General features: G+C 41.9%; 1 protein-coding gene across 2 annotated transcripts in view; it reads left to right on the top strand.

Moving 5' to 3' along the window:
- Positions 1 to 11670, top strand: part of CYBB (cytochrome b-245 beta chain) — a 35762-nt gene extending 24092 nt beyond the window's left edge. For both annotated transcript variants that reach the window (XM_022565595.3, XM_022565596.2), the window contains 5 exons: positions 1455 to 1708; positions 2567 to 2729; positions 4379 to 4525; positions 6814 to 6938; positions 8879 to 11670. In XM_022565595.3, coding sequence (XP_022421303.1) covers positions 1455 to 1708; positions 2567 to 2729; positions 4379 to 4525; positions 6814 to 6938; positions 8879 to 9005 — 816 coding nt within the window. In that variant the 3' untranslated portion in view covers positions 9006 to 11670. The remainder of the gene's footprint in view (positions 1 to 1454; positions 1709 to 2566; positions 2730 to 4378; positions 4526 to 6813; positions 6939 to 8878) is intronic.
- Positions 11671 to 18733: the final 7063 nt, after the last annotated feature.

The following is an 18733-nucleotide window of genomic DNA, read 5'->3' as shown; positions in this document are numbered from 1 at the left end:
TAAGCCTATTTCTAAGGCAAACTTGTTTGCCTTTGAAGAAAATAAGTATTCATTTTCTTCTCATGTAAACACACATAAGAAACAAGGTACTATCCAAAAGTATTCTGGTGACAATGCTGTCCACTAGTGCATTTTATTCCCTTCTATCCCGATGTTCCCTGTGGTAGCAAAATTGCAATATGGTGGAACTCATTCTCACCACACAAAATTGCAACGTGAGCAACATAATTTTCAAACTCATTTTCATCCATTTTTATTTTCTGTTTCAAAATGAAGCTCTACACCTCCTTATTTCAGTGATGAAGGGAAGTTGGTTACAGCCTTGTCATATAACTTATATTTGAATCACAAGTTTTGGAAATGCTTGGCAATTTTTCTTAAAAGGATTTCCTATTGTCCTACTCCTCACGGGTGAAAAGAAAAGCTCGTGTATATCAGTCAACATTAGGAATCTGCTATTTTGTTTCTATTGATTTTTCTTTCCTTTGATGTCCCTTGGTTTGTTTTCAGTTGCACATATAAAGTCCCTCTAGGATCTCAGGAATCATCAAAGAAACATTACTTTGTATATTACAATGAAATCATTTTGTTATTTACCAACTTACCAGTTGATGGACATTTGGAGTGCTTCCAATTTTTTTGCTATTGTAAACAAAGCTGTTATGAACATTCAGGTACATGGAGAAGGAGGATGGCAACAGGTGGGTGGGGCCTGGCTTTGGGAGAGATGGATGGTGTATTCCCCAGGTAGGGAGAAATGTAAAAACAATGCATGGAGTCAGGCAGGTTCAAGGTGGGACTTGGGACAAAGACAGACCAGCACCTTAGGCTTGGTTTGGGCGATGTTGCTATATTATTAGCCAATGGGGTCTCCTTCTGCTTCTGTCCGGCTGCTAAGGCTCTTGATCATCCCTTGGGGAGATAGGAAGGCTGAGCAGGAAACCATCTCTTCTTCCTGTTTCTAGCAACTGCCTTGTCTTCTTAGAGAAAAAAAAAATCACATTAAGCTGGTGTCTTAGGTTGGATTCCCTGGCAAAGATTCTGAGACAGAGAACTGCATGCAGAAGTCTTATCGGGGCATGTTCTCAGGAGGTGAACCTGTAAAAGAAAAGAAAGGCAGGATTGGGGGAAGGAAATTGCTGGCCCGAAGTGGTTGCAACTGCCGCCTCAGCTGATCCTACAGGAAGTGCTGCAGCTGCGATGGCCCCTGGGAGTTGTCCCAAAGTGAGGACAAGGGCCAGGCCTTTGGATCCCTGCCCCAGCTCATTGTTAGCCATGGGCTACAGCCGAGGGCAGTTGCCAGTGAGAGGCAGGTTTGCTGGAAGAACTGCTGTGTTGGCCCTGAAGAAGGGACCTGTGTGGGGCATCTTAGCTCAGCCTTTTATCCATACGGACACTGAAAAGGCAAGTACTGGGGGAAAGGTTCATTTCCAGAGACACATTTTGTTCCATAGGTGGTCACTCACCCTTTCAAAACCATCGAGCTGCAGATGAAGAAAAAAGGATTCAAGATGGAGGTGGGCCAATACATTTTCGTCAAGTGCCCTGTGGTGTCCAGGCTGGAGTGGCACCCTTTCACCCTGACCTCTGCCCCCGAGGAAGACTTCTTTAGCATCCATATCCGCATCGTGGGGGACTGGACGGAGGGACTGTTCAAAGCTTGTGGCTGTGATAAGCAGGAGTTTCAAGATGCCTGGAAACTACCGAAGTGAGTACAAAGCGCCTATTACAAAGGTGCATGAGTTCAGGAAAAATGTCACTCTACTAGCTCCTGAGTCTGACGAAACATACGTATTCTATAGGGAGCTATCTCGGTGTTCCCCGTTTTATACGTGTGCTATGCTTATGCATATATGTATAAATCTTATACGAAATATAAAATGTTTGAATCAAATATTAATCATGGATATTCCCCAGTGCCTATAAATTTGTAAGTGTCAAGGCCAAGGTATATTAACTTGCAATCAAAGCTATACTTAAAATTTCAATGGTGTACGTTATTTGAGGGTAAATGCCAGATGTTACTCACTTGGCCTCTTTCTTCCCACACGCCTAACATGGTGTCAGGCACTTAGTAGATGCTGAAGAAAAGTATGTCAAATAACTCAACGAATAGACCAACATAAAGTAGAGATATTAAATTTCTAAGATATCATGACATGGAAAATTCTCACTTTAATGTACAGTGTAAGCAGGAATTTCAAGTGTGGGCTCACCTGGCAAGAGACACAGACATTTTTGTGTGTGTGTGTGTGTGTGTGTGTGTGTGTGTGCGCGCGCGTGTGCACGCGTGCGTAGTGAGTGAACGGGGTTGGGGACATGAAAAAAACACCCCTGAGACTTACCAAATGTTTTCTGTTAGCTAAAAATTCCTCTTCTTACTTCCAACCCCGATGTTCACACTGAGTTGGTTACTTGAAAGCTATCTCACAGAACAAAGTGTCACATCAATACATTGTCCCAGTTTGAAGTGACATGTTGCACACCTGCAGTGATAATGTGTGCCCCATCCTCCTCTGAAGAGCAAGGTGTCCGTGTAACTATCTCCCCCCATGCTTCCCTCCAGGATAGCTGTTGACGGGCCCTTCGGCACTGCCAGTGAAGATGTGTTCAGTTATGAGGTGGTGATGTTGGTGGGAGCAGGGATTGGGGTCACGCCCTTTGCATCCATTCTCAAGTCGATCTGGTACAAGTATTGCAATAAAGCCCCCAATCTGAGGCTCAAAAAGGTAGGTTCTTTTCTTTTTCAGAGGGCTTGGAGCATTCACCACAGTCTGCCAAGTGAAGCCTCAAAGAGCCTTCAGGGCAGAGGCTGGCAGAGACTGGGGGAAGTGAAGACAAGTTCTAGGTAGTTTCAGAGAGGCAGGCTTTGCACAAAAGGGCTGTTTGATAAGTCAAAGGTGCTTCTGGGAATTCCCTGGCGGTCCAGTGGTTAGGACTCAGCGCTTTCACTGCCAAGGGTGCCGGTTTGATCCCTGGTCCGGGAACTAAGATCCCGCAAGCCATGCGTGGCACAGCCAAAAAAATAAACAAACAAACAAATAAATAAATGTGGTTCTCTATAAGCAAGTCTATTATTGAAAGTACAAATATACTGTATTTGTGTAGCATTACTGGAAAGTCAGAAGAGAGCTGGGAATAGAAAGTGTCCACAACTCCAACCCAATAGTTATACTTTTTGTAAATTCTCTTCCAACATGTTTACATATTTTTAGAAAGTTGTATATATTGAGTATGTACAATTTCATGTCCTGCTCTTTTTAAAACATATAGTACTTTTCAGTGTTGTCACAAGCTTGCTGATAATCATTTTTGATGATTCTTTCATGTTCCATTGAGAGGATAGAATAAGTTTTCTATCATCTTACGTTAGATATTGACATGGATTCCATTTCCAGCCCCCAGCACATTTATCTGCAGGGGGAGGGCAGGAGACATGTCCTTTCGTGACACTCTTACTTTTTTCCTTTCTTATGGCTGTCCTCTCAGAATAAAGTCCTGGGGGATGTTTTGGTTACATGTAAGTTTGGTTTCATTGCCCAATAAAGGACATCTTTAATAAAGCTTGAGTCATTCTAATAGCTGTAGAGATAACCTCTAACAGGCACGTTGAGCTTACCTTGACTTTTCATTCTCCCCCTCCCCTCTTTTCGATGTGGAGGAGGTGTGGGTAGGACTACTTTTTCCCCTACGAACTCAGGGAAGTCTGCCAGTAGCGGGTAGGGAAGTAGCGCGGTGGCAGCCATGGCTCGTCTAGATCCTATTGGTCTTTCTGAGAGGACGGTCAAGGGAAGCCGGGGATCCTAGGAGGGCAAGAGCAGACCCAGGGGGAAAGTTGTGGGCCAATGTTTTCTTCTTAAGCTACGGATTTCCGAGAACAAGCTATTTATTTTCTGCCCTGCCGTGTGAAGGCCAGAGCAGGTTCATGTGAGCTAGTTTGTCAAATATCTAGAGCTTTCTGAAAACCCATGTTTCCAGGCATTCTGAGCAGCAGGGAAAGGTGGGGGTGGGGAGGGTAGAAATCCATATTTCAATGCTGATAGGTCCCTATTTAAATATAACCTGCTTGACTCACAGATACAGAGAAAGAACTAGTGGTTACCAGTGGGGAGAGGGAAGTGGGGAGGGGCAAGACAGGGGTAGGGGATTAAGAGGTGCAAACGACCATGTGTAAAATAAATAAGCTACGAGGACATAATGTACGACCTGGGGAATATAGCCAGTATTTTATAATAACTATAAATGGAGTATAACCTTTCAAATTGTGAATGAGTCTGTTATACACCTGTAACTTATATGCTATTATACATCAACTATCCTTCAAAAAAAGATAAAAGTAAAGAAACATAATCTGCTTCACGGTCTGTCCCCCTCTCAGATCTACTTCTACTGGCTGTGCCGGGACACACATGCCTTTGAGTGGTTTGCCGACCTTCTGCAGCTGCTGGAGACCCAGATGCAGGAGAAGGACAACTCCGGCTTCCTCAGCTACAACATCTACCTCACTGGCTGGGATGAGTCTCAGGTGAGGAAAAGATCCCCAATCTCAGGTCCCTCCCACAGTGCCCAGGGCTTACCGACTTCCCCTTGGTTATTGGAATGTCTTGTGTACTGTTTTTAAGAACAGTCGATGGGTTCGGGTGATCCAGCACATTCACTCTGACTCAGTATCCCCATTTGTTCAGACGGTTGATATTAGATTCAAAGTTGGTATCTGTGGGACGGGTCAAAGCTAGGGAGCCTACAAGGGAATCAAAGCCATGAGTTTGACCTTGTTAGAGCAATGCCTCCACCAGGGGTATCGAACCAGGTGGACAAGATGATCTACGGGGTTATGGGAAGAAAATAGAGAAAAGATCAGCTCTCTCTCGTTCTCTCTCTCTCTCTTTCTCTCTCTCTCTGTGTCTGTATTTATATATACACATGCATATACATATATATGTATACACATGCATATATATGTGTATATATTCCTTTAATTTATGTTTATGCATGTTTTATACTATACATAATACATTTAACAAGGAGTCATAATAACTGGCAATAGTTATTAAGCGTATGCTTGTGCCAAGTATTGTTCTTAGTGTTTACATAGATTGTCTAATTAAACCCTCACCACAACCTTATGAAGTAGCTATTATTCTTTTCCAGATTTTCCAGGTGGGGAAGCCAAGGCCCAGAACAGGTTAGGTCATTTGTCCAAGGGCATCCAAGTAATAAATGCTCCAGAACCTGCACTCTTAGTACTCCCAGTAGTTCATGATTATCATTTGTAAATAAATCAATATATATCTAATGAAGGTGATATATATGTGTATATATATATATGGGTGTGTGTGTATGTGTATATGTATATATGTGTGTGTAGTGTGTGTATATGTGTATATGTATATATGCTTTCTCCCTCCTGAGACATTTAGCAATGGAAATGTGAATTTTTGATTGAGAAGACAATTACAGTTAATTACAATTATTGATAAGATAATCACAATTCACAAGACAGCTCCCCACAACAAAGAATCATCTGGCCCCAAATGTCCAAAGTGATGAGACTGAGAAACTCAGAAACAAGTTAATGATTCCTAGGGGGTAACATCTTTCTAAATAAGCAAACATTAATGACTTGGCCTGGAAGCAGCATGACTGTCCCCCTGAGTGAGGGGGTAAGGCAAGGGTCTCTGCCCACTCCCGGCCACTGCCTCAGATGGCCATCCCCACACAATGGCTCCTCAGCCAAGACAGTTTTCACAGGCACCTGGTCCCTGCGAAAACTGACTTCTTCTCATTTAGGTTTTGGCATATCGCTTATCATAGGTTCTCCAAGTCTTAGGAAAGGCTTGTTGCAAACGTAGGTCCAGGGACACATGACCATGAAAATTGCTGCTCCAGAAAAAGTGCTTTTAAGATGCCACTTCTGCAATTTAAAAATGAAACAACAACAAAATTTGATAAAAATGAAACCCAGGGGAAAAAATGTATAATATATAAATTGCTTTGCAGTTTTGTTTTTTTCAAAAGCCAGACACAGTTTTTTAAGTGGGAAATCTCTTTGCATTGAAAAACAGTTATTTTGCTTTGCAAAACTTTGTCCCTACAGGATTATCAAACCAGGGTAACTACCCTTCTTAACCTCGTCCATCCCCATCATCCATTCCCTGTACAGTGAATTTAAAATCTGATTTGATTGTTAAATAAATGTAATTAACCATTTTTATTTTTAAAAAATACCTGTTGTTCAAACTGAGGCCCCCTAGAATGGTCACAGGAAACAACACATGACTGCACACACACACACACACACACACACACACACACACACACACACACGGAGAATAGCTTTAGGCTTGGTTTGATGTCTCATTACATTACCAAAATATGAATACATTTTAGTCTATGGTTGTCTTAATTCTTAGTGATTCTCCCAAAGGAGCGGGAGTATATTAGGGTGAGAAGAGACTGTCAGACGTACTGCAGAGAGAAAAACAGTGAGATAGAGAATTTAAATCCTACCCACACTTCAAAGTCTGGCGCAAGTGTGGCCACCCTGAAACCTTCCCATATCCTCGCACCCGTGCTCCCTTCTTTGTCCTCATGGAGATGTTTGTGCCTCCTCTGTGGTCTCCCTTTCTAGACTGTAAATTACTTGAGAACTGGTTTCTTCAATGTTGACCTTCTAGCTTCCAGCGCGGTGCCTTGCCCCAAATACATACAGTTAGAACGGTAATTAGAGCTTGGTTTGTGAGATATGTAAGTATATCTGTGTGTGTTTATACAGCATGCCTGTTTTGTCTGAATTCATGTCCTTTCCTGCAGGCCAATCACTTTGCTGTGCACCATGACGAGGAGAAAGATGTGATCACAGGCCTGAAACAAAAGACCTTGTATGGACGGCCCAACTGGGATAATGAGTTCAAGACCATTGGGAGTCAACACCCCAAGTAAGGAATTCCCCCGCCAGGGTGTTCTTTTTTTTTTTTTTTTTTTTTACCATCTTTATTGGAGTATAATTGCTTTACAACGGTGTGTTAGTTTCTGCTTTATAACAAAGCGAGTCAGTTATACATATACATATGTTCCCATATCTCTTCCCTCTTGCCAAGGTGTTCTTGAGGCTCATGGTCTACATAAAGCAACAGCTTCCAAACATGGCTAGATTTATGTATTGCAGAAACTAAAATACCTAGGTTACCGTATTCACACCCATAAAAGGTTCTAGATATCTCTGACTTTAAGAGGAAGTCTTTAAATCACACCAAACAAAGATTCCCAGGCCCCACCTCAGACTTTCTGAACCCTGTTCCCCCCACATAGGCCCATAACTCAGTTCTTTTCTTTCACCTCCTAAATTTCAGTCGTGTATCTACTTCTATTAATTCTCTATGATTTATATTTATTACTAAGGAGACACTGTCCCCACTTTCATTTAGAGTTTTTGGGTCCAAGATCATAAGTTGACAGATATTCCAGGTCCTTCCTGCCCTCATGAAGCTTTGGTCATCATGAAACTAAATGTTCTATAATATAAAAGACAGCTCCCCACAACAAAGAATTCCCTGACCTAAAATGTGAGTAGTGCTGAGGTTGAGAAACTGTTTTAGGTCAGTTTTCATTGTGCTACTATTCCTTGGTATTTCTAAGTTTTTTCTGCCTACTGTACTGACTGTTCTTGAAACTCTTTATCAGTCCTTTACACTTTAGAGTGAACGAGGCTTGGTTGGTTTCTCGAATAGATTGATTGGTAAAGGAAAGTAGCTTAAGAAAGAGACAGGATGCAAAGGAAGCACTACAGTTCTTGCTTGTCTCGCAAGCTTATCCTCTTACGTTCTCTAGATTTTCAGATTCTCCCTTTTCTTCTTTAAAGTCGCAAACATTTCTCAGAACATCTCCAGGCAACCTTTATTTGCCTTAGTTTACTAAGACTTCTAATGAAGCTCAAGAGAAGTGCTACTTACCTGTCTCTTGGCTTCAGGCTCCATTTCCACTCTTCCATGCTCTCCTGTGTATCGTGGCGGGCTAGAAGTCTGAAAACTGCATTTCTAAAATCTAGAACACATGAAAAACTCAAGAAATCACCATAAATACACTCTTTACGCCATTGCTTCTTACACGTTGATGAACGTATAAATCACTTGGGGAAGCTTTTTGAAACGCTGATTTAGTACATGTGGGGTAGGGCCAAAGAATCTACATTCTTGGTTTTGAATAGATTTTTGAGTTTTACTGAAATCTTACGTGAACAAGAAATTGGAAATACAATCACATCAAAGAACAAATTGTCACGGCTTTGACATTTAAGCCAAACCAATTTTGTAGGGCAGATTTCAAAAAGGTGTGAAGTTATAACAATTTAAAAACACAGTTGACCTACTTTAAGAATCTGTGTTCTTAAAAAGCTGACACCGAGGCTACTGGTCCGGAACCAGAGCTAGAGGAGCAAGGCTTTAAAGTCTAAAATGTTGAGGGATGAAGTCACACGAAGCTGTTGGCAGAGGTGGTGTTCCTGAAGCGGGTTTGTCCTTGATTTTAAGATGCTGGAGTGTTTGGGGACATAGAGCCCTGAAGGGCAGTAGCCCACAGGCTCACAAATTCACCCTCATTTTCCCTGTAGTAGAAGTTTCCGCAAACCCTGCTTGCATGTCAGTTTTTCAGAGAAGTCAGCTGCCTTTTGAAGTAGCCAGCTGCCCGCCCCTCCCAGCCCCGCAAACAGGGCCGAGCCACTCTCCCTCATGGTAACCTGAACTCTGTTATTTGCGGAAGGACAAAGGAGCAGAGGGGACTCTGCTCTGAGGCCTGAAATCAATAGGAAATCCCCCCATGTGCTTTGTAATTGAGCCCATCCCAAAGCCTGAAACTGTCTTTTTTCTTTCTTTCCCAAAAGTACCAGAATAGGAGTTTTCCTCTGTGGACCGGAAGCCTTGGCTGAAACCCTCAATAAACAGTGCATCTCCAACTCCGACTCTGGCCCCAGGGGAGTGCATTTCATTTTCAATAAGGAAAATTTCTAACTGGTCTCTTCCATGAGGAAATAAATGTGGGTTGTACCGCCAAATGCCCCAATAATGCCAGTTGATAATATAAGTTCCCTCCTTTCAAGAAAAAGAGAGAAAGAGAAACTATAATGTGATGATTTGCCCTGAAAGGAATGTCAAAGATTGTTTAACAGTCATAAATTTGCATTTGTATGGGGCTTTATGGTTTTCAGAGCAATTATACACACATTTTTTCATTTTGTTTCCTCACAGTAATTCCAGAGAAAGGTAGGGCAAGGATTCTCAGACTCAGGTCTCAGGATTAAAAAATGGGGGCTCAAAATGGTGAAGTAGCTTCCCTAAGATTAAAGCTGAGACTGGCTCTAGACCATCTGACTCTAGGTTTGGTGATCTTTCAGCAATACCAGGCTGCCTGGAAATAGGTTTGTATACTGCCCAAAAGAAGAAGCAAACCAGGGAGTAACTTTTCATATTCCCTTTTGTGTCATCTTTGTTATCATTATTGTCCTATCAAAGGAAATTTTCCAAATAAGAGATAACATATGTTGAGAGTGATTCATCGCTTAATGGTGACAGCACACTCCAGTTTACCAATGCAGCAGCCTAACTGGGTCAGAGATTCCTCCTACAAAAGAATATTAGACCGACTGGAATTAATGTATGCCCCAGCAGAGAGTGGATACTCAATGAAAGTTTGCTGAATGAATGAATGAATGAAAGGACCTTTAAAACCATACAATGCCAGGGTAGAACTAATTGAAAGCTTTAAACAGGATTATCTGAGGAAATCACTTCTGAGACTCTTGTTGACCAAAGGAACCTGATTCTCTTGAAGGTAAAGAACAGGCTAAGGTTAGTAACCAGTAGGTTGTCCTGTCCAAACATTTTTATTTGAAACATGCAGGAAAGGGAGATAGAGGCAGAGAATTGAACTCCTGTCCTAACTCTGGCCGGCTCCTTATGCTATGAAAGAAATGCAAACTGATTTATTGCCGGAAACAGTCTCCTCCAGCCAGCGCTTGTGAATCTGAAATTAAGAATTGTGACAAATATGTATCTGATACGCCCATCTGCTTTAAATAGCATCCACAGTTTGTTTTACTTAAATACACATGCGAAAGAGATCTTACTGGTGTAACTAACGATTTATTGTTCTATCGTCATGATCATGATGAAATTTACATCCCAGAAACTAAAATCCCTAGCTTACTGTGTAGGTATTGGATTCATACCCAGTAGAATGTTCTGGATATCCGTGAGTTTGAGAGTCTCTAAATCATTGTTAATGTGGCCAGAAAGGTTTTTTTCTCCCCTCAGGACTGCTCCTACTTCTGGGAACTAAAAACAGCTTTATGTGTTATATCCTCTGGGGCCACAGATATTTAGAAGTATTCAACTTTGATAATGAGAAAGAAAGAGAAGGGAGCAGGGGGGAAGGGCAGAAGATGGGGTTAGGAGAAAAGGGGAGGGAAGGGGGAAGAGAATAGAAGGAGAGTGGGAGAAAGCGAAAAAAGGCAAAAGGGAATAGTAGGTGAAGGGGGTCACTTTCTACCCCAGATTTCTTAAAGTCTTATACGTATTGAATGTAATTGCAGGAGCTACACACATATTCATTTTATTTTGATAACATATGGTATTGAATCTGAAATTCTGGCCATGAATTTGATGCTGAGTGGGCATATTCAGGGGACTGGGCTGAACTAGTAAGAACTCAGTTGTTCCTTTGGGTTCCCAGGATGCCCCGGGCACTGAGGGTCGGTCCTGACAAGTCAGGCTTGCTTTGAGAATGTCACCTCCCCACAATGTCCCAAGACTGTTTCTGCAAAGAGAAACTTAGGTCCAGCCTGTTCACACTGCACCCCAGGTATCAGTTCATTCATTCAACAAACTTTTATTGTGTTATTACTATGACTCAGGCTCTGTGTTGATAGCTTCAGTTCTTTACACCAAAGTGTGAGCCAGAGGGGGAACCAGAGTTAATAAGGAGTCTGAGAATCTGGGCCCTCGCTCACCTGTGTGGCGTAAGTAAAACCAACCCCATTTTGTTGCTCTGAAAATGTTTCTCCAGGGTTTTCTTTTTTTTTTTTTTTTCCCTGGTACGCGGGCCTCTCACTGTTGTGGCCTCTCCCGTTGCGGAGCACAGGCTCCGGACGCGCAGGCTCAGCGGCCATGGCTCACGGGCCTAGCCGCTCCGCAGCATGTGGGATCTTCCCAGACCAGGGCACAAACCCGTGTCCCCTGCATCGGCAGGTGGACTCTCAACCACTGCGCCGCCAGGGAAGCCCCAGGGTTTTCTATTTTTGACACCAACAGAGCTACCAAAATAGAGAGATCTTCCCTGTGTTATCCTGGTTATGAGATGAAAAATGAGCGTAAAAGCTCTTGTCATTATGAGAGCTTCCTTCTCCATTCTTCTCCCCAGCCATCGGCTGCCTGCACAGCTTTTTTAGCATTTAGTATTTAGTAACAGGTAGTGAGAAAACGATTAAGCATTGTTTTTAATCTCAAGGCTATGAAGGCTTTTCTTATTTCTTTTGCTTTTGCAACACTGCATTTATGAAATTTGAATACTTGTAGATGTTGTGTGTGAATAGTTTACGGGGGGTGGGGGGACCCTGGGAGATAATTCTTGGGAAGAACTATCAAAACTGTGCTCAATTATTAAAATGAATGAGCTCTCTCTGTGTCTGTGTTATTGATCTTCATATTCAAGGGTGGATTCAGGTGGCAAAGATTTTGTGGGGCAAAAGCTGGAGAGATCAGCAGCGCGTCTGCAGCAGCTGTGCTGGCCATTGGCTTCATCAGTGGGAAAATCTGAGTTTCTGCGCAGAGCGGGTCTTTGTGAATCACGCTCTCTCCCACTACGTGTCTGCTAATAATAGCCTGTGCTTTCCTTCCTAGCTCGTAGCCGGCTGTATTGACATTTCAGCTTTGTTGGTGGGGTGGGGTGAAACTGAAGCAGAACCTTCGTGAGGGGTCCCAGGAAGCTGAGGACGCTGTCACTCACCCCACTCTTAAGGAAGGGGTGAGTTCTGGTGAGGGGAACGCTTTCTAACTGGGAGCTTCCTTCTTAGCCCTGAACAATGCCAGCTGCAGGGGCTGGGGTGGAGGGGTGATGGGGGCAGAAAGAATTCGTTTTTCTTTTCTTTGTGTGCGATTGTTCTCAGGTTTTTTGTTCCACGGTGTTGCTTAAAGTTCCTAAGTGGACTCTAGCGGTCTCCCAGAGCTGTTTTTGTTCAGGGAGAGTGTCCAGTCATTAATCTTTGTAGGGAGATCAGGAAGCTGGGTTCTCCTACGTCACTATCCCGTAACCTAATTTTCACTTACGAATGGACCTATTAAGAAATGGAGTGATTTTGCTTGGAGAAAAGAAGCCTTCAGAGCGGCTCAATAATATTTATGTAATCTACATTTTTATATTTATTTTGTGCATAAAGGATTTCTATCTGACAGAAAAGGCCAGTTATCGTCAATATTGTGTGTGTGTGTGTGTGTGTGTTATGAAGTAAAATTGCATGAGGAAGAAGCTAAGTTATAAAAGGACAATTTCTCAACTCTAAATGTTGTTGGGTATATACCATTCTGTGGACAAAAGGAAGTACTAAGAAACATTGGACATGAATAGTGGCCGCTATGAATTTATTTTCTCGATCTTACTCTGAGAACTGTACCTGTCTGATTTCTGGAAACAGCCCAGAGTATTATATTCTGAAACTTCATCCTTTGGAGAAGACTACTCCAAATACAGTAAATCTGACTTATGTTTAAAAAATTAGGCTCAAAAGACCTTCATAAGTTTCAGAATTACATTAGAATATTAAGTAATCAACAAGTTCACCATTATGTTAGGTCACTTGATTACTAAACATGGCTTCCTCTTTCCAGTCATGCAGTTCCCAATTAAGTAACAAGAAAATCACCAGCCCTCCCACTCACATAGAAGCTAAACATCACTCTTTCAGATCAGATGGGGGACGGTGGGGAATTCAGGGCAGAAGGAAGCAATCACCTTTGTCTTTCCTGAGATTTTAGAGCAAATTTCAGATATCCTTGCATTGGTTGATAAGAAAAAAGAATCATGCTATCTAAGCATTTCCTGGGGTTAGTTAACGCACCTGTAGTGGCTGAAAATCACCAGAGCACACGATTCACATGGTAGTTATTCCATATGTAGCTAATGAAGTTCAGCAAACCTATCTGATGATCCTGTTTTCCAGTTGGGAGCTCTGCAGCACCTATCCATGGCTAAAATATTAAACTCAGGCAACTCTGCTGTCAACTTCCTGGTGCATTTATTACTCGGTGTTTCATTCTTCTAGGGCCAATGTGCCTGTGACTTTACTGAGATCAAAGGCCACATCCAACTCACAATGAAAGTAGACTGTAAAACTCCTTTTAGGAATATGACTTTTTGCACTTTTTTCCTTTGTAGAAAACATTCAGCAAATTTTACTTTCCACTTGGTAGGTAGAAAAATGCATTTTGAGAAATCTTCTTCCTCTTTAAGATATTGTATATCGAGAGTGGAGGTGGAAATAGGGAAAAAATGAAACATCACTAGATGATACGGAGTGAAACAAAATAGGGAATATTAAAATAAAATGGAGTGATTCTTTTTCCTTGCTTTAAAAAAAGTAAATAACATTTCAGTTGATTGCAGTGTGCCCCCAATTTTCCACTTCTCTCTGTATCCACGTCCTCTGATATGTGGCTTCACAGTTTCTTCTGTCAAGAGGAGTGTATTTGCTCACCCCTTGAATCTGGGCTATTCCTGTGACTTGCACTGACCAATAGAATGCAGTGAAATTGATGTGTGTGTTCCAGAGTCTAGACCTCAAGAAACCTGGCATGCTTCTCTTCTCTCTTTTTCTCCTCTACCTTTTCCATGATAGTATGCCCAGGCTAGCTTGCTCAAAGGTGAAATGTGTAGAATGGAGCAGATTCGGCCTAGTAGTGCCAAATCTGGAGGGGTCCAGGATGAGAGTTGAAGGTGATTATATTCATGCTCACATTGCATGGGAAAGTTTTCTGGGGGTTACCATAAAGAACATGTTGGCTTCACTATGAGTAAAAACGCTATATCCCTTGAATTGTCATGACTTATGTGGAGTTTTACTTGCTTTGAAAATCCCTGGGATCATGGATCCCAAATTGTTGCCACGTAGAAAATACAGGTAATTTATTTTAGACAGTTCTACCCAAATGACTAGCATGTTGTTCTGTCTATGTAGAAATAAGCTATCGGGCAATCTTACTGTCTGAAACAGAGCTAAAAACTGGGGATGAGGGCAGGAGGAAGTGTCTGAGCTGCCAAAATAGAACTAAAATCCACAAACAGTACATTAAACTCTGAAACCAAATCTGCCAAAACCAATCTGAAATTCAGTCAGAGCTTTTTCACACTTGCCACAACAAGCTTCGTGATCTTGGTCCCAGGGTTAAAAGAAGAGCGAAGAATTATTAGAGGTATACACACAATGGTACCAAGTGACATCTGAGAACCTAAAGAAAGGACAAAGAAAGAAATGCTACAAGCAGACTCAAAAACTCAGAAGCGGGCTTCCCTGGTGGCGCAGTGGTTGAGAGTCCGCCTGCCGATGCAGGGCTAGACGGCTTAAGTTTTGCATTATTAGTATGTCTAATAATAAGTTAGTATGTCTAATTTCCAGTACAGGAATGTCCACATTTCTTGGAGAAAGGGAAGGAGAACTTGTATAGGTTTTCCTTAAAGAAATAAACTTTGTTTACAATTAATTTAAAGATAAAAATCAAGAATTAGGTTGCTTTAAAAGTGGGGAGGGAAAAACAAAGTTACATGATATTTAAGGCATTGAAAAAGAAAAGCAGTTTTATTCTTATAAAAACAATTCCTTAAATCTTCTGCTGAAAGTGAAAAATACAGAATATACTAAAAAAATTTTTTCTTTTAAGTTTCACTTTCTTACTGGTATTTAAAAACAAAATTAGTTATTTTCAGAAATGAGGAAGTTTTGACCTGCTGGATAAAGTTCTGCTGAAGGTGGTATTGATTGCTTTCAGATGGCAGAGAACTTATAAGCTCTTCTCTAGGTGAAGATTATACTGGGAAAATGAATCCAAAGCATACCCAGCATTTAGAAAAAACATAGCCTTGTTAAATAGTCATGAAACCCACAAGTCACATGGAAGAGACAGATTGAACTACACAATAAAAATTCAGACACTTACAGTTCAAGATGGTGAACTGACCCTAAGCAATTCTCCTTCTCTTTCTCCCAAGACTCATAAAGCACATTTAAAAATAATAATAGTGGGCTTCCCTGGTGGCGCAGTGGTTGAGTGTCCGCCTGCCGATGCAGGGGATGCGGGTTCGTGCCCCAGTCCGGGAAGATCCCACATGCCGCGGAGCGGCTGGGCCCGTGAGCCATGGCCGCTGAGCCTGCGCGTCCGGAGCCTGTGCTCTGCAATGGGAGAGGCCACAACAGTGAGAGGCCCGTGTACCGCAAAAAATATATATATATATATATAATAATAATAATAATAATAATAATAATAGTATAACCCGTGCAAAAAGAATAGAAGAGGACCATCAAGGGATAAAAGATTTCAACGTATTCCTAGAAGCTGGATAATTGGTAGAGGAGTGGTGATTCATGAACTGGGATGGAGGAAACCAAAACCAGAATTATGTGAGGAGGAGACTAAAGCTTAGGAAGATGCCTACCTATCCTGAAGAATGCCAGAGGGTTTAGGGACATGGAGATACCAGAGATAAAGAAGGAGAATAGAGACAACTGTGACTGACAAGAGTAGAATCCCTCATCCAACCAATGAAAGTTCCAGAAAGAGTACAGAGATAGCAGGTGGGAGAAAAGCATCAAAGAGATAAGATAATTTATCTGAGCTAAATGACAGAAGTCATCATGCTGATAGATTCCACTGAGTAACCAGTATATTGGAAACACATCCCCACATCTAGACACAATTTTACAACATTTCAGAATATCAGGTTAAAGCAAGATGGCAGTAGCCTACAGAGAAGAAAAATTAAAGCCAAATCAAACAAATCAAAACACAGTTAACCCATAATGCAGAAAGACTCAAACTGTTTCTACCAACACTGGCAACTAGAAGACCTTGAACTAAGGCCCTCAAAGTTTTGCTGGAAGTTATATTCAACCTTGACTTCTATGCTATCTCAGAGTAGGGCCTCTCAAAAGCAGAGTTTAAAGCAAAGATTAAAGTGGTGATACTTTGCTTGCTAGGTATAAGCCCAGGGTGGTGAGGGTGAGGAACAGGGGAAGTGAGGCAAGGAAGTATGAAGCACCAGATGTTAAGCATCACTGCACTGACCACCGATTCACATTGATCCCCAAACTCCTTACGTGTGTATGCTCAGTGCTTGAGTCTTCTCTCGAAGGCCTTCGAAAGGCACTGCACCTCCACGTGGTCCAAGAAAGAAAGGGGTGGGAATTTATCTTGCCAGTGTATTCCTCTTGTCTGTTTTCCACTGGTCAAGATCCATTCCATGGGACTATAACCTCCTATGACATTGCAATATAAGATATATATATATATTCCAGACTACTGGCCAGATCTCCTAAAACCTTTGTAATTTCCTAAGCAATATAGGTGCTAGGAACATCTTTTGTTCTAATATTTGGTCTTTGACCCCAGTTGCTGATACAGAACTCCTAAATCTCTTGGAATTTCCTGAGTGATGGGAGCATCTTTGGTTCGAATGTGGCGACTGTTGGTGGACAGAATTCTAGAGAGTTTTAGTATAGGGGCTGGTCACCTGAAAGACCAAGCCATAATTAGAAGCAGGGAAATTTCAGCTCCACTTCCCTATCCTCCAGAAAGGGGAGAGGGGCTGGTGATTGAGTTAATAACTGATCCTGCCTGTGTGATGGAGCCTCCATAAGAGTCTCTGAACTGCAGAGTTCGGAGAGCCTCCAGGTTGCTGAACACATAGAGGTGCTGAGAGGGTGGCACATCCCAAGAGGGTGTGGAATCTCTGCGGCTCCTCCCCCATACCTCAAGCTATGCATCTCTTCCATGTGGCTATTCCTGAATTGTATCCTTTTATAATGAACTGGTAATCTAGGAAGTAAAATGTTTTCCTGAGTTCTGTGAGTTGATCTAACAAATTATCAAAGCAGAGGAGGGGATTGTGGGAACACCAATTTATAGCCCGTGGGTCAGAAGTACAGGTGACAACCTGGGACTTGTGATTGGCATCTGAAATGGGAGCCGTCTTGTGGGACTGAGCCTTTAACTTGTGTAATCTGTTGATAACTCCAGGTAGATGGTGTCAGAACTGAATTGAGTTGTAGGACACCCGGCTGGTGTTGGAATATTGGTCACACTTTTGGGTTGCATCGTCCAGCCTCAGTGACGTGTCAGGAACTAGGAAGACATCATACTCTGCGTCGGGACATTTCATTGAAGTCTGTGTGGGGAGGAAAGGAGCCAGCCCACACAGATGGGGCTCTGACCAAGAGGGAAAGAAAGGAGGCATTTGAGAGAATTGGAGAGAAAGAAGCACATAGTTTATATCCCATAACCCAGCCAAACACTCCATGGTGAGGCAGAATAAAGACATTTTCTGACTTCCATTTTCCTTTTTTTGAATTATTTATTTATTTTGGCCATGCCTCGTGGCTTGCGGGATCTTGGTTCTCCCACCAGAGATTGACCCGTACCCTCAGCAGTGAAAGCACCGAGTCCTAACCACTGGACCGCCAGCAGTTAGCCAGGGAATTCCCTCGAATTATTTATTGACGTATAATATATGTAAAGCAAGTTGTGTAATGAGCACTAATCTTGACTGTACAACTCGAGAATTTTTTACATATGTAGGCACCGTGTAACACCATGAAGATCGCGATATAGAACATCTCCAGAACCCGATTTCCCTCATGCCCCTTGACAGTCAATCCCCTACCCCTCAGAGGTAACCACTGTTCTGACTTCTAATATCATATACTTGTTGTTTTTTGCAAGCTCTGAATTTCATACACGTGGAATCCTGTAGTATATGCAGTTTTGTGTCTTTTGCTCAAAAATCTTCCTGCGATTCATCCATGCTGTGTGCAGGAGAAGTTTGTTCTTTTTTCTGGTGGTGCAATCTTCCATTGTGTGATGCCACTGAAATTCATTTATCCATTCTTCCATTAATAAACGTGTCGTTTGTTTCCAAGTTTGGGTTATCATGAGTAAAGCTGCTCTAAACATTCTTATATACCTTCTGGTAGACATGCATATATGTAGGAGTCAGATTCCTTGATCATAGAATAGTGTTTTTTTATTTTTTTTATTCCTGGCTGTGCTGTGCAGCATGCGGGATCTTATTTCCCCAATCAGGGATCAAACCCATGCCCCCTGCAGTGGCAGTGCAGAGCCTTAACCACTGGACCGCCAGAGAAGTCCCTGAGTAGTGTATGTTTAGCTTTAATAGACACTTTCAAACTTTTCCAAAGTGGTTGTCCCAATTTATAACTTACTAGCACACTATGAAGGTATAATAATTAAGAAAGTGTGGTATAAGGGCAAGGATATAAAATAAGCTATATATATTTTTTCAAGTTTATATGTATATTCAACTTAATATATATTAATAAATCAAGTTAATATATTAACTTGATGTAAACCAAATGTACGATTGCAATTAAGTCAAGGGAAAGGATGGTCTTTTCTATAAATGGTGCTGGAACAATTCTACATCCATATGGAATCATATAAACCTTGACCTCTACCAAAAT

Source organism: Delphinapterus leucas, chromosome X, assembly GCF_059928025.1.
Source record: "Delphinapterus leucas isolate spDelLeu-1000000601 "Yukka" chromosome X, BTC_Dleu_Yukka2, whole genome shotgun sequence".
NCBI classification, from domain to species: Eukaryota; Metazoa; Chordata; class Mammalia; order Artiodactyla; family Monodontidae; genus Delphinapterus; species Delphinapterus leucas.
The sequence above is the reverse complement of the archived record's forward strand: the minus strand, read 5'-3'. Positions and strand labels throughout refer to the sequence as shown.